Source organism: Phyllostomus discolor, chromosome 5 (genome assembly GCF_004126475.2).
Source record: "Phyllostomus discolor isolate MPI-MPIP mPhyDis1 chromosome 5, mPhyDis1.pri.v3, whole genome shotgun sequence".
NCBI lineage: Eukaryota > Metazoa > Chordata > Mammalia > Chiroptera > Phyllostomidae > Phyllostomus > Phyllostomus discolor.
In genome coordinates, this window is record NC_040907.2 from 111,080,747 (window position 1) to 111,107,897 (window position 27,151).

The 27,151-nt window shown below is 40.0% G+C and overlaps 1 protein-coding gene across 1 annotated transcript in view; it reads left to right on the top strand.

Moving 5' to 3' along the window:
• The first annotated feature begins 5,226 nt into the window (after positions 1-5,226).
• WAPL (WAPL cohesin release factor) overlaps positions 5,227-27,151 on the top strand; it is a 102,248-nt gene continuing 80,323 nt past the window's right edge. The window contains 2 exon segments of the mRNA XM_036026723.1: positions 5,227-5,690; positions 8,358-8,878. Of these exon segments, the coding sequence (XP_035882616.1) occupies positions 8,380-8,878 (499 nt within the window). The 5' untranslated portion in view covers positions 5,227-5,690; positions 8,358-8,379.

Below are 27,151 nucleotides of genomic sequence, written 5' to 3' on the forward strand. Positions count from 1 at the left end.
AGCTGCAAAATCATATTGCAAGAGGTGTGCATATAGGGAGGAATGGAAAGTACGGGTAATTTTTGCAATTAATCTCCCATATTACTTAAAAAAGCTTTCAATTTCACTAGGAAGTTATAAAAATTCTGTACTACTTATGTGTGCCCAATATTTTATCCTCAAAATATAAACACAAAAGTAGAAACTGCAGGGAGAAATTGGCCCTGGCTGGGTAGCTCAGTTGGTTAGAGCATTGTCCTAACATGCCAAGGTGTGGGTTTGATCCCCTGGTCAGGGTACATGCAAGAATCAACCAATAATAAATGAAAAATATAAGAAAACTTAGAGAAAAAAAAGAGTTACAGGGAGAATTTGACAAATTACTCTTAAATTGGGGAGGTTTTAATGTACCTTTTGCAATTATTGGTAGACCAAGAACACAAAAAACATTAGTATATCTTTGTAAAGATATAGAAGAGTGGAACACAATTTATGAAGTTTTTGGTCAACAAATACTTATAGTGTACTCTCTGTGTGTGAGGCACTGTTTTAGGTCTTCTGGGCAGATAGCAATGAACAAAGCCAACAATCCCTGTCCTCAAAGAGTTTATATTCTAGTGGAAGGAAAACAAAAAAGAAACAAGTTAATTATGTATAACAAACATGATTACTTTGGGGGAAAATGACAGGTAAGGATGTAAGAAGTGCTGGGATGGCAAGGTAAGGAGTAGTCACTACTGAGCAAGACACTTGAGTGAAGACCTAAAAGAGGTGAGGAAGTGAGTCATGTGTGTATCTCCAGAACTAGTGGAGGGAACAGCAAGTACAATGGCCCTGACAGGAGCTGGTTTGGCAGGTTTTAGAAGTTGACAGAGGCAGGCTCGGCACTGTGGGAAGAGATGGAAGTAGTCAGAGGCCAGATCATGGAGGACCTTGTAAAGTCATGCTAAGGATTCTGGATTTTCCTCTTGGTGATGGGAAACCCCAGGAGGGTTTTTTTCTGGGGGGGAAGGGGTGAACACCCTGGGGAGAAGACAGCTGTTTCAAGACAAGAGTCAGGTAGCCGGGATTTAGAGATTGCTGGGTACCAATCCTTGTCAGGCAACATGTCCCCAGGTAATTTCCATAGTTTTGTCTTTCATTTACTTAGAGAGTAGTTTATTTCCCAAAGGATATCACAACCTCCAGAGAACATATTCCAATTATCCTGGAAAACAAGGTAATTGGGATTATAGTAGTATTTATTTTCTCCAGTCTCAGAATGAAAACCTATCCAAAGCAAGAACAAAACTCCATTAACTCCATAAAGCACCCCTCTCTCCATTGGGAAAACTGTCAACAATTATAGAGTCATAGGTTATTGAACTTTTAGTTTCAAGTCACTTTCCTTTCACAATATAATTTACATGAAAAAAGGAAATAAATGGAACCATTTATCCAACAAATATTTGTTGGGCACCTGCCATGTGCCACACACACACTCTTCTAGGTGCTAGGGATACAGCAGAAAACTAGACAGGCAGAGATCGCTGCCCTCACAGGGATGATGAATATATAAGAGAAACATACAAAATGTGACATTATATGAGAATATAAATGCCCTGGAGAAAAATAAAGTAGGAATAGTGAGCATTTGGGAATGTGGGTGTTAGAATTTAAAATAGGTTGGTCAGGGTGAGATTAATTAAAAAGTCACATTTGCCCACATGGGCAGAGTTGAGAGTGTCCACAGAGAAAGGGCAGTGCCTGGCTTACCTCTTGCAGGGCCTCGTAACACAGCTACTGCAAGGTCAAAATGTACAATTTATACTTTTATTTTGCATTTGATGGCAAGGAAGAATTTTCTGTAAATGTGTTAATTTCTGACTTCCAGTTCTCTGAACTGAATTTTATAAGTTGTAATATATTTTATTAACATTATCAGAAAAAGACTGAACAGCTCTATTTAGCGACTCCAATTCTGAGAGTTCCCATGTCAGGAGTAGAACAAAGGCACAGTAATGGCATACAGATCCTTCTGTTTTCTTTGCAGGATTTTCCTTATTCAGCTAAAGTGAAGTTTGAGTCCACCTAAGTGGAACCCAAGGTCACAGGGATTCTGCCCTCCTCCATACAGCATACAGGAGGGCTGTCTGCTGTGTCAAAGGGTATGAGCTTGGCGCAGATCCAGGATTTCAGTTTCTGGAATAAATATGACAACAGCGAGAAAAAGCCCTGTCCAGCATGACTCATTTGGTTGAGCATCATCCTGCAAAGTCAAAGGTTGCTGGTTCGATTTCCAGTCAGGGTAGAAGCCTGGGTCACAGGCCTGAGAGGCAACTGATTGTTTTGCTTACACTTCGATATTTCTTCCTCTTTCTCCCTACCTTCCCCTTTCTCTAAAATAAATAAATAAAATCTTTAAAAAATATGGGGAAAAAAGCCAGATGTTTGAGAGCTTGCACAGAGGCAAGCTAGCAAAGAAGAAAGCACCTAGCTACCTGCTGTGTAAGAGGCAGATCTGAATGAAGAGAACCAATCTAGATGATGGGACTTCAATAAACCAAGGGAACTTAGCAAACAAAAGCAAAATAAAAATAAAACAAAAAGCTGGTTGCCTATGTGTTATCTACACTGGAATCTAGTCTGCTCACTCTGGTGTGGAACTCAGGGCCAAGTAAAGGGATGAGGGGCCTTCAGGGCATTTGCTTGCTACTTCGGAACAGAGGAAGTAAAGCCTGCAGGCCTAGAGTCTGGGCTTCCTCCAAAAAGGCCTCACAGTGGCCAGGTTTCTCCGCTTGTCTCAAGTGTGGGTCATATAAGGGTCGAGAGGTCTACCATAGCTCTGCTCCATATTCATATACTAAGCTTCCATATATTTAAACACATTTTTTTTTACTTTTCAAAACATGTACCATTTTCTACCAGATCTAAGAATGTCTACAATGGAAATCAAATATTTAAGAAAAAGTTCAACTCCCTCATTAGTTGCAACACCTTGAGTGAACGCCAACCTCTCCATTTCCTTGCCTGTAAAATAGTGATAACAGGCAGGGATGCATATGAGGCTTTCCAGAAGAGCCCAGCCTCATACTTGACACATAGTAGGTTCTTAACATTCCCCCTTTCCCCTTCATACAAACAAAAAAATATCAGGCTGTTGCCAAATGCTATGGGTACACTTTAAATCAGTGATTGTAAACCTTTAACGTGTGGACCAGTCACCTCAGGGAATCCTGTAAAGTGGAGATTCTGATGCAGTGGAGTTTGGTTGTGAACAGGAATGCTGTGTTCCCAACAAGATCCCAGGTCAAGTCTATGCAGCTCACTAGGGAATCATTCTTTGAATAACAAGACTTTAATACTACTAAGTTCTATTATGTAACACTATTACCACACAAAAAGCCCTCAAAAGGGTTCCACAGATTGTCTATTTCTTTTGAAAAAAGGAACTCTTCATTTCAGCTTAGTGCTGTCACTGACCCAGTCAGTTCCCAGCTCCAGCTAGGCCAGGGCACAATGAATTTATCCTGTGGTCCCAGAGGGTTCACAGCACCCTTCTACAGGAAGATCTTGAAATTGTCTCTCCACCACTTTTGGCTTTTTGATCTTAGCCTTTGCCTCTGATAATTACCCCATAACTACCACCTACCACCGTGTTATTTAAATAATTATAGTAAGGGCAGTATGTGCCTCAGGGGGCGATCTTCAAACAAACTGATAAAACAAGATCCTATGCTGATTTTTTTAAAAAGACAAAACTGACCTATATATGTGCACACCAACCAAAGTGAAATATACAAACTTGTTATAACTTCCATTTTTATGGGTTACCTAAGAGCTGAATTGTTTTGAACCAAAGAAAGTATCAATACAGCATTTGGAAAATTGTAAATGTCAGAATATTAATTTTGCAAGCAGTGATGTGGAAGTTAAACATTTCAACCATGCTAAGATCCACCTCAAATTCCTATTGGGAAGGGCTGCAAGATTTCTGAACTACTTTTTTCTTTATTCGGAGTTTTCGAATATATTGAAAGAACTTGGTATCTTCTGGGTGCCTTCAAAGCAAATTATCCGTTTGTGGAAGAGGCGGGTTTTTCATTGAAAGCAACGAGCAATTTTCTAATTTCCCAGGTGGATCTCCATTAACAGGCTACCAAACGAAGGGCCGTCGGAGCCCCATAAATATCGTGCCCCTCTCGGGAGAAACCGACTGCGTTACTCTTGAGAACTGTTTTCCGTTACAGCCTTAAAAAACAAAACAAAAAAAACAAAAACACCTTTCTACTTCTATGAATATGCGTGATACACTGACCTGCGAAAATCTTAACGTGGCACATGAGATTGAACAGTGAAAAAGACTTTTTCTGTATCTCCCACCTCTTTGTCCTCGCCGACAGTTTCTTTAACTTTTTTTAATGAAAAACTATACACAAATGGAGACTAAAATAATGAGCTCATGTGTACACATCACGCAGCGTCAACAAATAACATCCCGTTTGTTTGTTTTATTCTTTCTCCCCCTCAGTTTCTATGGGAGTTGAGGTACATTCCAGGTATCAGCATCAGATCATTGTATCTGTCAAAACTTTAGTGTCTTAAAAAAACCCCACATAGCCATATTACCGTTATCACACACCCCAGAATGTAATGTTAATTCCTTAATACAATCTAATATTCTCGGGGTCACTTTTAACCGGTGCGCGAGTCGGAGAACTACGAAGGTAAGGGGCGAGGGGTGGGAGCGGACGCATTAAGTCGCTGCGGCCCGCGGGGGCCCGGCACCCGGGCCTCTCTGCTTCCGCTGTCGTTACCTGCGCCGGGCCAACACCAAACAGGCCCAGTCGAGGGCAGCTCTGAGACCCGAGCTCCCGACACCCACACTCCCGAGCTGCGGTCCCAGTAGGCCCGGCGCAGCTGCACAACCCACCGTCCCCAGACACCGGCAGGTCCCTGGAGGGGAAACGATTGATACAGCTGCCTGCACTGTGCCCCCGACCCTCCCCCGCGACACGTGCATCTGCCGGCGGAGCCGGGATCTGGAGATGGCTACCGAGCCCGGTCAAGCCAAGGCCGCCAGAGGCATTCGGCCAGTCGCCCGCTCCCGCGCGGGGATCTCAACACCCGCGACTTCGAGGACAGGGACTACAACTCCCGTCGGGCCCCGCGGCCGGGCCTAAGGCGGGCACCCGAGCGTGCGGGGCGCGGCGCCTGCGCGGCGGTTTGAGTAAGCGGCCGCGCGATTGGCTGCGGGGTCAGGCGGCCGCGCGGAGCCTGTGGGAAGCAGAGTGACGGAGCGAGCGGCTGTTGGAGGAAGGAGGTGGGGGCCGGGAGCGCAAATGGCGTTGAGATGGTTCAGGGCCCTGTTCAAACTCCAGCGCTGACCATTCACCGGCGGAAGCGGCGGCGCAGGAGGCGGTGGCGGCCCAGCGGGAGCACGTAACAGAACCAGGTGGCCAGGGAGGCCTAGGCCCAGACTCGGTTGGCGGCGCTCAAGGCTAGGAGGGAAGTTGCGGTGCCGCCGCTCCTCCCCCCCCCCCCCCCTTCATCGGGTTTCCTATTTACCGCGGGCGGAGTCGCGGGTTTTGACGGTGGTGGAGCCCCTTGCCACTCTTCGCGCACCAGCGGGCCCTGTTCTTCCGTGCGGGACTCCGGAGCCCGCCCGTGGGCCGTTTGGGGCGGGAGAGGCGGAGGCGGCCCGAGGCCAAAGCACCCGCTTGGCGCCGAGGGTAAGTAAGGTTTCGGTCGGCTGTCTAGGGCCAGAGCGAGCCAGTGAGGTCGAGGAAGGAAGGATTCTGGCTGAGGGTGATGATAGTCTCGCTATGTCACCCCCCCCCCCCCCCCCCCGGCTTCTGAGGAAGTTGGGTAGGGGAACCAGAAGAACTCTCCTTTTCCTTTATTTGTCCCTTTTCTGAGTTCTTTCCTTGCGGCTGCATTTACTTCCCGCCCCAACTGCTGTCGAGTGTGTTGGTTTCAGCCCTGAATCCTTGGCCGTCTTTTCCTTCTTCTCTGACCGCTACCGAGGCCTTACACTGCCCTGGGTATTCGGTGGCGGAGGCTTCCGGGGCGTCGGAAGCGACATCGCTTTCCTGGGCGGTGGGGGCGGGGAGGAGAAAAGTTGCGTGAGCTTCCAGCCGAAGGCGGGGGGGCGCCTACCTTCTGGCGTACCGACGGCCCGCAGGTGAGGCTTTCTTGGTTAGCTTTACCTTTTCCGGTTTCCATTCCTAAAGTGAATCCCCTAAACCCTTGGGGAGCCGAAAGACACTAGATGTGGAAGGGGTTTGGTAAGTGTGAGGACTTTTTATCCCAGAGCACATACCTGAAAATTCGACCTGGCTTTGGGCTAAGGGAGGAAAACACCCAGCGACTGAAGACGACTAGTTTGAATCCTTCTTTCCATTATGGTAGGGTGATAGTCTTTTGGAAGTTGAAGCCTGAGCAAGATAGCCTGGGTACTTAAAATAATAAACATATGAAATAAAACTTAAAATATAATGTCAAGTATATCTGCACACTTATTTTGAATTTATACGTATTTTACACTAGTGACTTATAAAAAAAGACAAAAAACTGTAAAGGGGGTATTATATAATGAACTCCCATTTCTTATCTCTCAGACTTAACAGTAACTCCACTAAAATTTTCTCGTTTACACGCCTTACATTCTGCACCCATTAACATGAGAGAATCGTTAACATTATTTCATCAATATTTCAGTATATCTTTGTAAAAGATGTAAATTCCTTTTAAAAATATAAGCATGATTTTTCTTTAAAATAATTCCCTTGCAGACTTTCAAGTTACAGCAGATTGTAGGACTATTGAATGCTTTGTGGTTCTAGGGCCATTTTTGCAATGAATTTTTCTGGTGTGGTTCTAAAGGTGCTCAAGTTTAAATTTTTAGCTTGGATTTCAGTCAACATTTTTAGGTCATTACCGTGTAGGTGTATCCAAAACATTACAGCTTCGTTGGGGTGTGTGTTAATGTAGGTCTGTAGATCAGGGCTTTATATTCTTGTAGAAATGAAAACCACTTTATTTTGTAATTCTTGTAGCTGCCAAATGTACTTAGTTGTGGTTAGGATATACTTAAGAAGGACAATAAGATTTTTTTTAGTGTAAATCTACAGTAGAAAGGAGAAGAGATCTCCCTTAGCAAGAAGTTTTGTGATGTGTTAAAAGGTTTTCAAACTATTTTGGAGTCTTAATGTAGACGTGTGTGATGACTAACTTATTATTTTGTCATATTAGAGTTAGCTTCCAATCATATATGAGAGGAGGAAATCCTTTACTGAATATATATAAAACTAAGTTTATAGTGATTAAGTTAATGAAGAGATAACATTTAAAGGTAGATCAACACTTACTCAAGTATCATTTCAGTTGTTTTAAGGGTGAAGATATTTTCAGTCCCCTAGGCCATTGTTCATTTTTTTCTAGTTATATTTAAATATTGATAATTAAACTTAAGGTCAAAGAATAAGAAATGGATAAGAGTTGGAAGTGCTTAAGAAGTACTGTAACTTTTCAAGTTTTTGATTATTTTGATTTATGTCCTAAAAAGTTTTGTCCTAGAAATTGTTATTAAAATGTAGCCAAATCAGATAAATCAATGTATCTTTTATAAAGTGAAGAAAAATTAAAGTTATGTTTTTGTTGCTTGCTTTAATAATCCATGGACCACTGTAAAATGTTGGAATTCACCAGCTCCAGAAAATGTAATTTCAGCAATGAGTTCAATGCTGTAGGGACAAGAAGACAAAATAAGTATGGTTTCTTGTGCTTAGGGAGATGACTAACTAAAGAATATTTTTCAGATCACACTTCAGATTACATTAGATCAAGAATTAGAATTTAAGGTTGGGTTAAAAGCTACATGTTATATGTAAAAAGAGCTCACAATTTCCCCAAATTCCCCCCCATATTAATAAGTGTTCTGAAATTTCAAAGAACTAAATTTAGTAAATTATTTGATATTTCTGAGATCCTGAAAAATATGAATATTTTGTGCTTGATTTTATATTAGGGAAAATTACCATTAAGATTATTTTTGAAGGTATAACTGATGTTCTTAATAGTAGTAAGTAGAGTCATTTGAAACAAAAAAATTGATGTTCCACTATAAGTTGGTTTTTGTATATGTTGTATTATAAGTTGGTTAGTCTTACTCTGTAAGGAGCATATGAATACATACTTGTAGAAAAATTGACATGGAGTACATAGAGTAAAAAATGAGCCTCTTTACAACCTCTCCCCATATTTATTTAATGATTTTAAAAGATTTTTATCTTGAAAATTGAGAAGTCACACGAGGAGAACTCCTTAGTTCTTATTTTTGTGTTCAGTGTTAACTTGTGTATTTGGTGATTATATATTTTCTTTTTTTTTTTCTGCAGAGAATATGAAACAGGTGTCAAAATGACATCCAGATTTGGGAAAACATACAGTAGGAAAGGAGGAAATGGCAGTTCAAAATTTGATGAAGTCTTTTCCAACAAACGGACCACCCTTAGTACAAAATGGGGAGAGACCACATTTATGGCTAAATTAGGGCAGAAAAGGCCCAATTTCAAACCAGATATCCAAGAAATTCCGAAGAAACCTAAGGTGGAAGAAGAAAATACTGGCGATCCTTTTGGATTTGATAGTGATGATGAGTCTCTACCAGTTTCTTCAAAGAATTTAGCCCAGAGTAAGGGTTCCTCTTATTTAGAAACAAATGAAGCTGCTCAGCTGGAAGATGTCACTTCTGTACTTGAAGCTAATAGCAAAACTAGTCATGCAGTGGATGAAGACAATGTTGTAATAGATAAATGCTTACATTTAGAGGATACTTCGCTTGAGAAAGAAAAGAACACAAACCGAATCTTAGAAGATGACGCAAGCAAAAGTAGTTGCGCTAAATTAATGACTTTAGGTAAGTTTTGATTTTCTTTATTGTGAGCCAGAGTTTTGTGTAAGTTATTTAGTTAAAGGATTTACATTCTAAAATACCATACTTGTTGGGTTTTCTTCCTGCATTTATGATTAATGGGGACTACAAATAATTTTGTAGAAGATTTAAGAACTTTAAAGAAAGCAATTAGGGGTTGAAATTTTACAAAACACCTGGACAATATTTCTAGGCCATAACTCATTTTGGGAATAGTCTTTTATAAATCCCTAACTCCAGTTGCAATAAGAAATATCTTTTTGTTGTGTTAGGATTACACAATATCTCATTTTTGTTACTGTGGAGGATTTGGATGGCTACTGATATTGAAGATGAAATGAGCATTTACAATGAAGGTTAGGTTTAGGAGTGTTAAGCTTTCCTCCAAAACTAGTTTAGAAAGACTAAGGAGGTGTTAAGTGCAAACGCTGAATAATTGAATTTCATTGCAAATTGAGACTAGTTTGTAGTCTGTTCTGCACAGGTAGCAATGTATATTAATAGATTTTAATCCACAAAATTAGATGTATTTTTAAAACATTAATTTATAAATTTGGCAGCTAGTGTTCATTCCTAAAACAGTATATTTTATCAGTTGTACCCCTACTCTTTTTGTAAAGGACTTGAGACTTATAATAAGTGATTGAAGTTCAATGAATTAAACACATTGGAGTTCTAAGATTGGAGGTGGTGGGGAGAAACACATGCACCTTATCAGCAATTGGACAACAATGCCACTGCAGTTGAAAACAAACTTTAGCTCTTGACCTATATTTACTTTACTTTGCCAAGAGGCTTGGCAAAGTTTAGTAATATTCTGGTTATATAAATCTCATACTTTGAAAGAAGATATAGACAAAACTTCAGTACTCAGTTCTTAAGAGGAATTTGTTCTTTGGAGGCTTTTAATATTGGGGGGCTTCAAACAGTATGATAAAAGACTGCCTTGCACCGTTTCTAGTGAAAATGCTGGACCTTTTTTCACTTTTTCTCACCTTTGAGTGAGAGGACGAGCCAGCTGTTATCGTCATTCCCTTCATCCTCCTGGTTAATTCTGATTTGACTCTCATTATGCATTGGTCATGTTTTTCCTGAAGCATTATTTATAACCTAGGTTAACTTTACATAAAAAAGCAGAGCGGAAAAACTGCTCCCCAAAATCAGGTCCTAAAAAATGTAGTATAATCGAGCAAAAATGAACTTTCTTGTATAAAGCTATTTATGTATGCATGTATTTATTTTTAGAGAGAGGACAAGGGAAGGAGAAAGAGGAGGAGAGGAACATCAATCAATTGCCTCTTGCATATACCCAACCAACTGAGCCACACTGGTCAGGGTGATCCAAAATGAACTTTTAAGTTAGCTCTTCTCATTTTATAATCAGGCTCAAAGAGCTCAAGTGACTATCCAAAGTCGGCTAGTAGGAGAGTTGGGATGGGATTGAATTATTGATCTTTCAACATGTTGAGCAGCTACTGTGTGTCTTCCACTGTGCTAAGGCTCTTGAAAGGCTATATTCTTAACTGTCATATCTTGTCCTCTGACAGTTGACTCACAGTGTGGGGCAAATAGGCTAGAGGAAGATGAGGCTGGAGAAATGATAAAATTGGTCAAGGAAGGCAGACATAGTCTTTCCTAAGGGCCATCTTTTGGAGGACAATAGGTTGGCATCATTGGTGGGCAAAGGGTATCAAGAGGATGGATGTTTATATAGAGGGAGAGCAGGAAAGTTAAATATTCAAAGGCAGCAACTGCATATATTGCTTTGCTGATGTTACATCTATGTATGAGGGGGGACCCCCCAAAAAGCAGAATTGTCTTCTGGAGGGAGGGCCACTTGTAGTACGGGCTTCCCTTGCTAGGTGAGTGTCCTCATCCTAGCTGGTGCAAACTGGTGTTATGAAAGGCTGTGTTGGGCTTCAGTGAATTTTTTGAAGACTTTCAATGAGTTTGTCCATTTCATGATGGGTGATTTACAAGTGCACCTGCCCACACCACGCTGAGTGTTCAGTTTTTGACCAAAAATGGCATGAGCACTGTGCCCCACCCTCCCTATTCACCCAATCTCGCCCCTACTGACTTTTGTTTCCCCTGATGAAAAAAGTCCTCAAAGGGAAACATTTTGCCCATATGGAGTAGGTGGAACAAAAAACAGCAGAAGCACTAAAAGGCATCAAAACTGACAAGTTCAAAAGCTGTTTTGAGCAGTGGAAAAAATGTCTTGATGGGTGTATTGCATCAGATGGAGAGTAGTTTGGGAGTGACTGAAGTTTAAGCATGTACCAATAAATACATACGGTTTTTAAATTTTTATTTTATTTTATTTTATTTTATTTTATTTTATTTTATTTTATTTTTTATTTTATTTTAATCATTGTTCAAGTACAGTTTTCTCCCCTCTACTCCCATTCCAGCCCACCCACCCAACCCTGCCCCCTTCCCCCCCATTACGCCCCACACCTAGTTTTTGTCCATCTGTCCTCCAAATTTGTTCCTGTAAACCCTACCCATTCCCCCCTGAAATTCCCTCTTCTCTCCCCTCTGGTCACTGTCAGACTATCCCCTATTTCAGTGTCTTTGGTTATATTTTGCTAGTTTTTTTTTGTTTTGTTTTGTTGTTTAGATTCCTGTTAAAGGTGATATCATGTGGTATTTGTCTTTCACTGCCTGGCTTGTTTTGCTTAGCATAATACTTTCCAGCTCCATCCATGCTGTTGCAAAGGGTAGGAGCTCCTTCTTTCTCTCTGCTGCATAGAATTCCATTGTGTAAATGTACCATAGTTTTTTGATCCATTCATTTACTGATGGGCATCTAGGTTGCTTCCAGCACCTAGCTATTGTAAATTGTGCTGCTATGAACATTGGGATGCATAAGTTCTTTTGAATTGGTGTTTTAGTATTCTTAGGATATAGTCCCAGCAGTGGAATTGCCGGGTCAAAAGGCAGATCCATTTTTAGTTTTCTGAGGAAGTTCCAAACTGCTTTCCATAGTGGTTGTACCAGTCTGCAGTCCCACCAACAGTGCACTAGGGACCCCTTTTCTCCACAGCCTCTCCAACACTTGTTGTTTGTTGCTTTGTTTATGATGGCCATTCTGACTGGTGTGAAGTGGTATCTCATTGTGGTTTTAATCTGCATCTCTCTGATGGCTAGCGATATTGAGCATCGTTTCATGTGTCTTTAGATTTTCTGTACGTCCTCCTTGGAGAAGTGTCTGTTCAAGTCCTTTGCCCATTTTTTAATTGGGTTACTTGTCTTCTTAGAGTGGAGTCGTGTAAGTTCTTTATATATTTTGGAGATTAAACTCTTGTCTGAGGTATCATTGGCAAATATGTTTTCCCATACAGTTGGTTCTCTTAATTTTGACACTGTTTTCTTTAGCTGTGCAAAAGCTTTTAATTTTGATGAGGTCCCATTGGTTTATTCTTTCCTTTATGTCCCTTGCTCTAGGAGACAAGTCAGTAAACAAGTTTCTGCGTGAAATATCTGAGATATTCCTACCTACGCTCTCTTCTAGGACTTCAATGGTGTCACGCTTTATATTTAAGTCTTTTATCCACCTTGAATCTATTTTTGTATAAGGTGTAAGTTGGTGCTCAAGTTTCATTTTTTTGCACGTAGCTGTCCAGTTCTCCCAACACCATTTGTTGAAGAGGCTATTTTTATTCCATTTTATGTTGCTGCTTCCTTTGTCAAATACTAATTGACTGTAGAGGCTTGGGTTTATTTCTGGGCTCTCTGTTCTGTTCCATTGGTCCATGTGCCTGTTTTTATGCCAGTACCAGGCAGTTTAGATTACAGTGGCCTTGTAGTATAGTTTAGTGTCAGGTATTGTGATCCCTCCTACTTTACTCTTCTTTCTCAAAATTGCAGCAGCTATTTGGGGTCGTTTATGGTTCCATATAAATTGTTGAAGTGTTTGTTCTATGTCTGTGAAATATGCCATTGGTACTTTAATCGGTATTGCATTGAATGTGTAAATTGCTTTTGGTAGTATGGACATTTTGATGATATTAATTCTTCCAATCCATGAACACGGTATATGTTTCCATTTGTTTGTGTCTTCCTTGATTTCTCTCCTCAGTGTTATGTAGTTTTCTGAATACAGGTCTTTTACCTCTTTGGTTAGGTTTATTCCTAGATATTTTATTTTTCTTTTTGCTATTTCAAATGGAATTTTTTCTTGATTTCTGCTTCTGCTGTTTCATTGTTGGTGTACAGAAATGCCTTTGATTTCTGGATATTGACTTTGTATCCCGCTGTTTTACCAAATTCATTTATTAGGTCAAGCAGTTTTTTGGTAGAGTCTATAGGATTTTCTATGTATACTATCATGTCATCTGCAAACAGTGACAGTTTTGTTTCCTCCTTTCCGATTTGGATGCCTTTTATTTCTTTTTCTTGTCTGATTGCTATGGCTAGAACTTCCAGTACTATATTGAATAGAAGTGGTGAAAGTGGACATCCTTGTCTTGTTCCTGTTCTTAGTGGAAAAGATTTTAATTTTTGCCCATTGAGTATAATGTTGGCTGTAGGTTTCTCATCTATGGCCTTTATTATGCTTCCTTAAACCAGTCCCTTTAGCATCTCTTGCAGAGCTGGTTTAGTGGAGGTGTATTCTTTTAGACTTCTTTTGTCTGAGAAGCTTCTTACTTGGCCTTCTATCTTAATTGAGAGCCTTGCTGGGTAAAGTAGTCGTGGTTGCAGGCCTCTGGTTCTCATTACTTGGATTATTTCTTGCCATTTTCTTCTGGCTTGGAGTGTTTCCATTGAGAAGTCAGCTGTTAGCCTTATTGGGGCCCCCTTGTATGTTACTTCCTGTTCTCCCTTGCTGCCTTTAAGATTCTCTCTTTGTCTTGAAATTTTGCCATTTTAATTATGATGTGTCTTGAGGTGGGCCTCTTTGGGTTCCTCTTGATTGGGACTCTGTGTTTCCTGGATTTGTGTGACTTTTTGTCTCATCAGATTAGGGAAGTTTTCCATCATCACTTGTTCAACTAGGTTTTCGATCCCTTGTTCTTCTTCTTCTCCTTCTGGTATCCCTATTATACGGATATTATTACGTTTCATATTATCTTGCATTTCTCTTAATCCCTCTTCATTTTTTCTGAGCCTCCTTTCCTTTTCTTGCTCTTTCTGGATGTTCTACTTTGTCCTCTAGCTTGCTGATCCGATCTTCTGCTTCATCGATCCTGCTTTTCATTCCTTCTACTGTGTTCTTCAGTTCAGAAATTGTATTCTTCATTTCCTCTTGGCCCTTGTTGAGAGTTTCTATTTCCTTTTTTATGCTGATGTAGTGTTGAGTGAGTTCATTGTAGCTTCCCTGTAGTTTCTCGTAGCTCATTGTGAGCTCATTGAGCTTCCTGACAATCACTGCTTTGAATTCAATATCTGGTAGTTGAATTGCCTCTATTTCATTTAGCATTCTTTTTGAGGCTTCCTCCTTTCCTTTCATTTGGGGATTATTTCTTTGTCTTCCCATTGTTTGTGAGACTCTTGTTCGCCTCAGCTTCTTATATTGATCTGTTCTGGCTCCCTGGGTTTATGTTGTGAACTTCTTTAGTAGAATAGCAGAGAGTTTCAGTGGTGCTGTTTCCTTAATCTCCCAAGCTCACTGGTCTTGGGCTGTCGTTTAAGTTGGCTTTGTGTTTGCCTTTGGGTTTTGATTGTTGCTGAGTCTTTCTTTGGTGGTTCCTTCCCACCAGCTGGTTAAATGTGGGTCACTCTGTCCACCACCTTCTGTATTTTGTTGTGCTGGTGAGGGCAGGTTGTGTTGAAGCTGGTTCTTCTGTGTGTACAAGGTTTAAAGAAACCTTGTTCAGTTGTTTGTATTGGGTACTGCCTCTACTGTTTAGTTGTATTTCCAGATAAGTCCTGGATTGAGGTTTGTGTGGTTACTACTCCCTCCTTCACCTTCTTCTGCTGTTATCTGTTAGTGGTTCCTTTGTTGTTGGGTTTCCTCTTCCAGTGGGTATCCTCGTGTTCACCTCCTCCACCTATTCTTTTGTGTCATCAGTTGGAGGGGGAAGGCAAAATGGTTTAAGACAGCAACAGAGAATTCTATGCTATTTACAGTAGTAACAAGTAGGGAAGATATAGGAGATCCTTTCACTATGTATAGTGTTAACCGTGGTCTTCCACCCAGCTGGCTGATTTTTAGAAAGGATGGAAAGAAGATAAGACTCTTGTTGGTGGAGGAAGGATTGTGAGTTGGATCTATAAAGCAGGGAGGTTGTGGGTGGTCAGATTCTGGGGTAAGGTGAGAGTAAAGGGTAGTAAATAGGTGTAGTGTGTGAGAGAATAGAGTTAACCACTACAGTAATAGAGTTCAGGAAACTTTGAAATGGGCTACGATCTGGGGGGGGAGGCGTGTTGTGAAGTAATTACAATTGCATGGAACAGCAGTTATTTACAATAATATTATGGCAACATTCATATGGCAGAGTCTATGAGATCTAGGTAACAAGAATAGGGAGTACAGAACATCGAGTAGTGTGCTGATGGGACACAGGTGAGTTAAACGACAGTAGATTAGTAATACAGTATAGAAAGAGATATCAGGGGAAAGCTGTCAGGTCATACAATATATCCAGCCTAGCAAAGCAGGCTGTACAAAAAGAAGAGGGACATAAAAATACCGTTAAAAAAAGATGTAGGAACACTGGAAAAATAATAATAATACAAATATGCAATAACTTGCAGGTTCTCTGTAATAGCAGAGTGACATTTATCTCACTGTCCCAGCTGTTGTGATGCCCCTTCTTTGGGTTCAACTTTGGTCTTTTCACAGATCCAGGATTTTGTCTCACTTGTAGGTATTTAGGAAAAAATTTAAAAAAGTAAAAAATAGAAAAGGCAGATGAAGGAAGGAAGAAGAGATAAAATTGGAGGACAGGAAGGAGGAAGGAGTAAAACAAGAAATCAGGTAAGAGAGGAAAAGGAAATCAAAAGAGAATAAAAACAATAAAACTTTAAAAATTAAAAATTGTTAAAAAAATAAAATCAAATTAAAAAGTCTCTTGATTTCAAAGTGGCCAAACCGGTTTTTCTGCTCTTGCTGGTTGAGGCAGGCTGAAGGATGATTTGTTTGGCTTTTCTTCCTTGGCCAAGTGGAGTTCGCACTGGCTCCTCAGCTTTGGGCCCTGGGTGTGGGAATCAGGTCTTTCCCCAGGGTTACTGCTGTGGGCTGGTGTGCGGGGATGCTCTCCTTGCAGGCACGCCCCTGCGACGGTGTGCCCGTCCGCTGGTGGGCTGGTGGGCTGGTGGGCTGGTGTGTGGGTGGGCCGGTGTGCCTGTGCCTGCTCGCCCACAGCTGGGGACCAGACAGGCTGGAGCCACTGATCACTTTAGGAGAATTCCCCAAACAGTGTCTGTGTCTATTCACTCCTTCCTCTTGAGAAATTCCTCCCGTTCAAGCCCGCCGCTCCCCACAGTGGCCTGGCTTCTCCCACCGCCAAAGCTCCAGCCAGACCAGTGACCGTGGGAGTATGGGTCCACTGCGCGACTTGGCCCCTCCGGTGTCCACCGCCTCCAAAGCTGCTCACATCCCCCGTGTGTTTGCCAGCACCTGGATTACTCCCAGAGCTGCTCAGACCTTGTTTGGCTGGGGAGGGAGCAGTTGACCTGGCTCTCTCCCAAGAACCCTATGGTAAACCCAGCAGCGGCCCTGGGCCTGGGGCTGCAGCCCCGGGACCACACACTTGTCCTGGGACCCTACCTTGTTGCAGCACTCCCCTTAGGATCCGTTCTTTGTCCTTTCGGTTCTGCCACAATCCTTGGTCCTCTGTTTTCAAAAATGCTGAAATATGTTGGTTGCTTGCCTTTCTACTCCATAGATCGGTCAGGATTTTCTCTCCTGAGCAGAGGAAAGCCGAATCTGCTCCTTCCTACTCCGACGCCATCTTAGATCCCCTAAACTTTTTTTTAATTATATTTTTTTAAAGAGTGAGAAGGAGGGAGAAAGAGAGGGAAAGAAACATCAATGTGTGGTTGCCTCTCGAGTGCCCCTTACTGGAGATCTGGTCAGCTATCCAGGCATGTGCCCTGACTGGGAATTGAATCAGCGAGCCTTTGATTCACAGACTGGCAGTCAGTTTACTGAACCACACAGCAGCCAGGGTTAAATACACTTTTTAAGAAAATTATTTATTTGCTTATTTATTTATTTTCAGGGAGAGGGGAGGGGAGGTAGAAAGAGGGAGAGAATACATCCATGAGCCAGAGAAACATCTACCAGTTTCCTACTGCATGCTCCCAACCTGGAACCCAGCCTGCAATCCAGGCATGTGTCCTGCCTGGGAATTGAACCAGTGACCTTTTGGTTTGCAGACCATTGCTCAATCCGTTGAGCAACAGCAGACAGGGACAATATTTTACAAATAAATTACGTTTTTTCAGGGGGTCCCCCTCATGTATATGTACTGTATATGTCTAAACTGCTATTTGAAGTTTGGTGGGAATTGGAAACAGTTTTGTGTGGAAAGGAGATACTAGCTTCCTAGGCTGATGCAGCTAAATGATACTGTTTTGTTGCTGCTACTGTGGCTTGACTGAGAATCCAAACTCCATTATAATGGGCTTGTGAGTAGAAAATGTATACCAAAATACAGACAAATAAATGTTAAAGAACATCTTGTCCTTACTCTTTCCTCCTTCTCAAGGCACCCATAGTTGGAAGGGTGTAGCTCTGGGAATATTTCATTTTTATCTCCTCTCCTTTGGCCACTCAGAGCTGCAGCACCCTGGCAGCCCCTTGTAGGATAAGAAGGGAGCTTTGAGGGGGTGCTTTTAAATCTCATAGTAGTCTCATTCTAAATTGTTTTTACAAAATTCAGTTCATAGGTTTACAAGTTGGTTACAGTTCTGGGAATACTTTGACATGTTGTGACCTTTTTTTTCTTTGCCTCTGCCCTGTAAAATTTGGCTTCCCTGTATCTAAACTCTTGAATTATGTCTGTCAGATTGTCATTGCCTTTATTCTCATCCAGAAAGCCTTCTAATTTTATAGGGTTTTAGAAACCCAAACCTAAGTTTTTGATAAAAGGAATCTATAAATGTAAAGTGGTTCTTAACCTTTTAAAAAATATATTTATTTATTTTTAGAGAAAGGAGGAAGGGAGGGAGAGAAACATCAATTGGTTGCCTTTCTTATGTGCCCCATCTGAGGGCCAGTCTGCAATCCAGTCATGTGCCCTTACCAGGAATTGAACTGGCGACCTTTCGCTTTGCAGGATGATAACCAACCAACTCAGCCACACCACTCAGGGCTCCTAACCGTTTTTTGAATTGGAGATCCTTCTGAGAAGGATAAAATTTGGGCTTAAGGTAAAAGTACTCGTATACCTACTTATGTCATAGAAGTCTCTGAAATCCTTAGCAGGTCATGTTCAGGCATTTTATTCAAGAACCTTTGAGAAATTTAAGATCAAGCTTATTCAGAGTGTACACTTTCCATAGTTTCTGCCCAGTTGAATGTTCCTGTTCATTCAGACCATTTTTCACTGTATAGTTAGAGTAGTCCCTCCTTATCTGCAGGGGATACATTCCAAGACCTCCAGTGGATTCTGGAAATCATAGATACTATTAAATCCTACATATACTATGTATTTTCCTATACATACCTACTTCTTATAAAGCTTAATATATAAATGAGGCATAGTGAGAGATCAACAATAATAAACTAGAACAATTATAATAATGTTCTGTAATGAAAGTTACACGAATGGCTTCAAGGTCATTATGAAGTAAAATTTACTTGAAACAAAAGCATTACGATACCTCGACAGTCATCTGATCAGTGGAAAAGGCTACTAAGTGAGTAACGGATAGGTAGCTATATAAAGCTATATATATGTGGATATGCTGGACAAAGGGATGATTCATGGCCCCGCAAGTTGGAGTGGGATGGTGAGATATTTTATTATGCTACTCAGAAAGGCACAGAGTATAAAACTTATGATTTCTTTATTTATGTCTTGCTCTGTTTAATAATTTTGGATCCTGGTTGACTGAACAATTGAAACCATTGAAAATGAAATTGCATGTAAGGGTGGAGAGGTGTGCTATTGTATATCACATCAGTGAGAAGGGCTTATCTAAGCTCAAACTTAAAGTGATCTCCTCCTCTGTAGGGAAGTTTGTGGTTAATTTTTAGGTACTGTTGAAATTATTTGTTTTAAATATTTTATACTGGATAACAGTTTCAAAAACTATGATTTGTTTGAAGAGGAAACTCAATGATGAGCTCATGATAAAACATATTGGTTGCCATTTTCCAAATAGATGCTTTTGCTTGATGGGTAAGGGAATAAGAAGTAGGATTACAAACTGAGAACCACAAGGAATAATTGAGTTAGTAAAATGTCCTAACTTTTGATTTAAAACAAAACTAAGCTAAAAATTTAACCAGCTTCAGTGGTTGTCAGCATATGGCATATTTTATTTCATCTATTGTATGTGCTATTTCCATCTCCCATCCTCTACCCCCTGCAGATTTAGGGTTTCCTATTTATAAATACTTCAGTTGCAGTTGCTGTTAAAGCCATGAGTACTCAAACAGGTGTGCCACTTAAAAACAACTGTTAACAGGACCTAAATGTTTGCTCTTTTAAGAGATCTTAGAATATTCTTCAGTGTAGAATCCAGAGCTGTGTGCATTAAGGGAGCTTCTCTTGTATTTTGTATAAGGTTTTGTATAAGGTTACTTCCATTTTCCATCTGTGCTTTCGGCTCTAGATTTTTAATCTGGAGTCTAGAAAAGTGCGCAAAGATTTATGTCTATTTGGAACACTTTACTTGCCAGCCAACTGGGATGCAGTTTATACATCCTGCTAAATATTGAGATAACTACTGCATAGGCTTTTAATTAGCATAACTGATTTTGTAGCCAGTAAATTTTTTTCCATTTGCTTAAGCTGTACTGAATGTGTGCAAGAGGGATGCTACTGTCAGGAAGTTAAGAACTTTGATTTAGAATTGAGAATGATTTTTAAAAAGGGAAATGATTGTTCTATTTCTGAAAGCTTAAAGTAGGCCAGGAACTTATGACCTCAGATGAGATTGTCATCTGCTCATTGGATGCATAAAGTCTAGGCGATTAATGAGGATTATTAAATAATTTTGAAAATGTGTATCAGCAAGAGTTCCTTGCCTTAATTTATGTATTGAATGTATTTATTGTATAAAATATATTTAAGTCATACCTAAAATCAGCTTCTTTTAAGAGAAGTGTGTAGGACTCTGCCATAAAAGAGAATGAAATCTTACATTTGCTACAGCATGGATGGACTTAGAGGGTATTATGCTAAATTGAAGTAAATCAGTCAGAGAAAGACAAATACTATATGATTTCACTTGTTTGTGGAATCTAAAGAACAAAGTAAATGAGCAAACAATTGAAACATTTTTAGATACAGAGAACAGACTAATGGTTGTCGGGGTGGGAGTTGAGGGTTTGGGTGAAAGGTGAAGGGATTAAGAAGTTACTGATTGGTAGTTATAAAATAGATATGGGGAAGTAATGTACAGAGTAGGAAATATATTGACTATATGGTGCCAGGTGGGTACTGCAAATATTGGGGGAGTACTTTGTGAAGGGTATGATTGTATGACCACTGTGCTTTACCCCTAAAGCTAATACAAAATAATACTGAGTGTAAACTGTAATAAAAAAGATAAAAAGGAAAGAGAAGTGGGAAAGATTCCTATTGTTTATCAAGTTCCTACTGGTGCCAAGTCCTTTATATATCAATTGATTCTGAATCACAACTATGTAAAGCAGGCTTTACTCCTATTTTTGGCAGGTAAGGCACAGTTCATAGAGGCTGAATAACTTGGAACTATTAGGTGGAAGATCTGAGAAACATCGACAGTATTTTTTTATATAGTGCTGCTGTATTTTGATGTGAATAAATACAATTTTATCATTTAAAGTAATAGACTTACTAAATGATCAGCTTTGTCATGATGTTGGAAATTATTTTGATAAAGAGCAAATTATGGATTCTCTCTAAGCAATTTTTTAAAAAAATATTTTATTTATTTATTTTTTAGAGAGGGAAGGGAGGGAGATAGAGAGAGAGAGAAACATCAATGTGCGGTTGATGGGGGTCATGGCCTGCAACCCAGGAATGTACCCTGGCTGGGAATCGAACCTGGGACACTTTGGTTCCCAGCCCACGCTCAATCCACTGAGCTACGCCAGCCAGGGCCCTCTAAGCAATTTTTTTTAAAAAGATTTAATTTTTTTAGAGAGAGGGGAAGGGAGGGAGAAGGAGGGAGAGAATTGGTTGCCCCAACTAGGGACCTGGCCCAAAACCCAGGCAGGTGCCCTGACTGGGAATCAAACTGGCAACCTTCCGGTTGCAGGCTGGCACTCAGTCCACTGAACCACACCAGCCAGGGCTATTTAAGTAATTTTTAAAAATAATAGACATGATGGCCAAACTACTTACAATACTTAGTGAATAAAATGGCCTTTTTACAATTAATAAGTATATCCTTTTAAATTTTTTTGTCCTGTATGCAAATGAAAATTCAACAATATGGAAATTCTGAAAGAGGCACTATAATTTATCTTTAATTCTTGCCCAAGGATATGTTTATTTATTTTGAGAGAGAGAGAGAGCGCGCGCACGTGCAGTAGATAGATACAGGCCTCCCCACTGTGGATCGGACTTGAAACCTAGGGATGTGCCGTTACTAGGGTTTGAATCTGTAACCTTTCAGTGTGCAGGATGATGTTCCAACTAAATGAGCCACCTGGCCAGGGCAGCACTATAATTTTAATTAAATTCATTTTTTTTTAAAGTAGAGCTTCAACTTTTTGTGAAAGATTTTCTTAGTAAAAAGATCATTCTTACAGCTTAAGCAACAATAAAAGTGCAGGTGACAACACATTTTTGTATAGCACTTGATGCTTTTCAAAAATTTTCCTTATGTATTTCATATTAGAATTTAGAGTGGGAGTTACATCATTAATTTTTCTGATGTAGCCACTGGCTCTTCAGGAAGCATTTCTCAACTTTTCCAGGGCCCTGAGGGTAGAGGAAGATGAATTTGTTCATCAGAAGGTCTGGTGGAGTCCTTTCTAAGTATCTAATTCTTATTTGGTGTCCTTTATATCAGGAGTCCCCAACCCCTGGGCCTCGGACTGGTACCAGTCCTAGCCACACAGCAGGAGTTGAGTGGCAGGAGAGCAAGTGAAGCTTCCCTTCTGGAGAAGATACTGCTTATTCATATTCTAATGTGCAATACAGAGATTGAATAAAAAATAAGAAATGTGCTGGAAATTATGGAAAAGTGTAGCATGCTATGAGAGTGTATATGTGAGCTCAGTGGAAGGATGGGAGATAAGATTGTTTATGGATAGAAGCATTGTTTTGTTTTTCTCTTATATAGTGATAGAAGTTAACTCTGCAAAGGAGAAGGTAGGGCAGGGATAGTATGGGGGCTCAACGGGAGACGCAAAGGGTTCAACCATGTTGCCGAAAGTGGAAGAAGAAGCCGTCTAAAGAGAGGATTTCTGGGCATTACTGGGGACTAAGTTGAAGTTTGTCACTAAAAACTCGTTACTAATCTGCTCATTGTATGAGTGAATGTGTCCCCTCCCCCCAGTAGGACCTATTAGCCAGAACCTGCACAAAATATAGAGTATTGATAGGATATTTAGAATTATTCTGAATTGGCATTTTATCTGACAAGATGTGGAATGAACAGCAATAGAAGAAAGAAAATTTCTCAGAGTGATGGAAGTGATAGACTTTTGGGATTTAAAATGGTAACTGCACAGGCCTGGTTGGTAAGAGAAAGGAGAGAGAGGGTGAGTATACTGAGAGTCTTATTAAATAAAAGTCAAGAATGGGATTACTGGAACAAACAAAGTGGGTAGTTGGTAGGTTGTGATTTTAAAGTCGGTTCTTTAGTTTTAATACTTAAGAAGTGAAACCTTTTAGGACATAAGTTCCTGATGACATTGTGAGAACTGGTGGCTGAGATGGAATGTGGAAGACTGTTGCTAGGAAGTTAAAGTACTGGGAGGTTGGGGGTTGGGATTTGGTGGAATTCAGGATAACAAAACTGGCCTGGAGAGGTAGATTATAATCTTGTGTGAAACCCTTTAACTAAATGAAAACTAAGAGGTGGTTAACATAACAGGTGTGGGAAAGATTAGAGGGTAACTAGCTAGGCGGCAAAAGCCTCAAAAGAACGGGCTTTTATAAGAAGGGGGCGGAGTAACAGTTCAGTAAAGAAGCTCTGGTGGTTTGGGATGGGAGTAAAAGATAGAAAATTGTGCTGCAACAGCAATTAAAATGAAAATTAAAAAAAAAAAGAAGCTCTGGGGAGCCAGCATACCATTGACCCCAAAACATTTTTAGTTAGGTTTCAGCTATGATAAGGAAGTGGGAGTAGAGTGAATGAGCTCCAAGTACATGTGAGTATGGTGATGACTCAGGGCTGGATACTCTGGACTTAAGGAGTGGGTGGGTGGTGGTGGTGGGCTGTTGGATTACAAGATTGGAAAGACATACCGATGCATTTTGAGTATTAGAGTATGAGGGAAGGTAAATGACAAAATGTGTTTACATTTTGGATCGTGACCCAGAGAAATGGATGAGAGGCATGGTGGCTCTAGAACCAGATTTTTCTAGAGTAGTTTTCAAACCTTTGTTTATAAATCATCTGAACAGTTTTTTGAAAACTGTCCCCACTCCATACATTTACCACCTTTCCCAAAATATTTTTAAATTTTGCATTTTGATGTATTACTCAAGGTTCCAACTGGAAACATGTCATGCTCCAATTACTCTCATATTAGAAAAGTTAATTTATAAAGGGGTTATTTATAGAGATGTGGGAGGAATGTTAGAGAAAGCAAAAGAGATGATACCCTGGCCTTGGTTAGCTGCAGTGAAGCTGGTATCCCCCATTTTCACAGGGACAGTATTATCTGAGCCATATAGAGGAAGCTACCTTCTGTAGAAGGGCCTTGTAAGGAAAACACTGGAGGAAGGAGTAAAATACCATATTTTCAGATCGTAAGACACACCTAGGTTTTAGAGGAGAAAAATAGGAACAAATTTTGAAGCAAAAAATGCGGTAAAATATTTAATAACGTAAATACCATAATATTTCACCAATGTAAAATGTAAACAACTCAACAGCAGCATTAACAACCATTATTCTGCCCAAATGGGGTGGTGTGTCTTATAGTCTGAAAAACACAGTACCTTGAACCTAAACTCTTTTCCTTCCTTTGTTCTTCTGGGACTCCTCATGGGTTGAACCGTGGTAGCCTGAGGGTAAAGAAACTGTTTGATACAAGTCACCTCCTAGGGCTGAAATTATGGTGGAGAGTAAACCTGGAAGGCCAAGTGGAAGATACCTGGTGTATTATTTAAAATAAGAACCTAAACACCAAACTAAAGTTCTATGGAAATGTATACAATTATGTATTCACTGTCAAGAGATAGAATAATAAGACTATTTCCATCACCTCAAAAGTTCCTCTGTGGTCAGTCTCTTCTCTCTCCAACCCCTGGCATCCACTGATTTGTTTTTTGTCCCTGTAGTTTTGTCTGTTCCAAAATGTCATATACATGGGCTCATTTAGTATGTAGCTTCAACAATCTGGCTTTTTCTAACTTTGTATAATGCTTTTAAAGAGTATTCCATGCAGTCGAATCATTAGTTCATCATTAGTTCCTTTTTATTACTGGGTAGTATTGCATGTGCATTTGTCCCATGATCCATTAAGTAGTTGAAGGACATTTGGATTGTTTTCAGTTTTTGACAATTATGAATGAAGCTGCTGTAAAACATTCACATTGAGGTTTTGTGTAGACATGTCCTCATTTCTCTTGGGGAAGAACTAAGATACAGTATTTCTGGTCATGATCTTAAATGTTTGCAAAGGTTATAATTTCCTGTAAATATTGACATTTTAAAATAAAACTAACATGTACTTTAGGTATCATAGTGATTTCTTTTAACCTTTACAAAATAGATGCAGAAAAATACACAGCATGATACATAGAAATATGTATTTAGCTTAATGAATTATTTATAAGAGCAATAACCTTATATCCCCCAGCCAGGTCAAGAAACAGAATTTTGCCAAGCACTCCAGAAGGTCTTCCATGTGACCCACTCCTTTACCCACCAAATAATTGCTGTCCTGTCTTCTATTGTAATCTCTTTGATTGCAAATGCCTTAACTATTTATTGTTCATTTTCATACATTAAAAAAAAGTTCTTCAACAGCCATATTTATATTGCTCCTTTTCCTTTTTGAAACTGTAGTTCCTACTTCCTCTTCAGAATTTTATACTAACAAATATATGTTTAGTCTTTTAATGATCATTTCCTCATAAATCTTTGAACAAACTATGTATACTTATATTTAAACCTCTGAGAATTTCTGTGATTATAATGCTCTAAGTATTAAGAACTCTTGATTTTTATGGTCACAATTACTAGTGTATTATTGATCAAATATGAATGCTATACATTTTAAAGGGAAATCTATTGGAAATGTACCTCTTAATGACATGGTAGGGCTTTTTCCAGTTAGGTCATGTATATCTTAGATGATGAATATCATTTCTAGAATAAGAAAAGCTTGGACATCTGTCTTTTTTTTTGTCCATGTAAATATTGAGAGACCATATTGATAAAAATAATGGACAGAGTTTTGTTAACAGCAGTTTCTATTTGTAGAGCAATAATTGGGAAGTAACTGACATGGAGAGGATTTGTTACCTAGATGTTAAAGTTACTTAGTTATTAAAAATAGGAGCCAATAGTTAGAGCAATATACCATAGTAATATTAAAGATAGGTGAGTGATAGGCTGTTTTCATAATGTGGGAGAACGATTAATTTCTAGTGGGTGGTTTGTGGACCAGAGTACATGTGAAGTTGAGGATTTAGAAGTGAATTTCCTTAAAACTTAATTGTTTGTATATGAGGTCTATCCAGAAAAAGCCCAGCCATTGTTAATATAATGAGAATGGTTTGTGTGATATCAGTGTAACCTAGCAGCCAAGGAGAGTGGACTGGAATTCGAATGTGTGAACAATGACGACTTCACCGTACTAGTCAGTGGCGGTGGTAGACACCATTGAGTGAGTGATCATGTGCATTGTGGGGCCGTTGCATTCAAAATGACTGAGCGAGTAGAGCAATGAATCTGTGTCAAATTTTGCATTAAACTTGAACATTCCTCTGTGGAAACCGTTGGGATGATTCAGAAGGACGCAGCTATGGGCAACTGGTGATTGGCAGCTTCATCACAACAATGCACCTGCTCATGCATCACATCTTGTGCAGAGTTTTTTGGCACAACATCAAATCACCTGAGTGACTCAGGCCCCCTACAGCCCAGATTTGGTGCCCTGCGACTTCTGGCTTTTCCCAAAACTAAAATCGCCTTGAAAGGGAAGAGATTTCAGGCCTTCAATGAGATTCAGGAAAATACGAAGGGGCAGCCAATAGCTATTGGGAAAACTGTGTGAAGTCTCAAGGTGCCTACTCTCAAGGGCACTGAGGCGTCATTGTCCCATGTACAGTGTTTCTTGTGTTTTGTATCTTCTTCAATAAATGTCTCCATTTTTCATATTACATGGCTGGATACCTTCTGGACAGACCTTTTTTGGAAGGTGTTAGTGTAACTTGAGGGGTCTGAGGATCTAATTAAAGAGTTAATTGCCACCTACAAGGGAGGCCCACTGGTTGAGGAGTTGCTGGGGTATGTGTTGTGCTTCCTGTTTTATTGGTGAGCAGGTTGGGTAGCTTGAGCAGGAGGCCACAGGCTTGGGTGGACTATGGTAGTTGGCAATATGGCTGGCTCTCAACAGGCTGTGTGGATGTGGGATGACAGGCAGAGTTGACTGTAGAGGACCAAGTTGAGTAGCACTTCCCAAGTTTTATGTTTCTTTTTAAAATTACATGTAAAAGCTGTGTTTCATAGGTATGCTTTATAAAATATAGAAATGTTTTAAAATACCAGTTGAAATGTTTAACATTTTTAAAGGTACTTTTTACCTTTCCAGTCTTTGAGTAAAATTGATCCAGTGTGGAAGATGTGGCTATTTTTCCTGTGGCTTTTTAGGTGTCTCTAAACAGCCACATATCCTTGTTGGCAGTGAAAAAAAAAAAAACATTTCCTTTCCATAGAAGCAAATACTTCTTACATAACTTTTCAGTGTTTAATGTACATAGCATCAAATCTTTTTATCCTTAAATCACACAAATGGCAGCA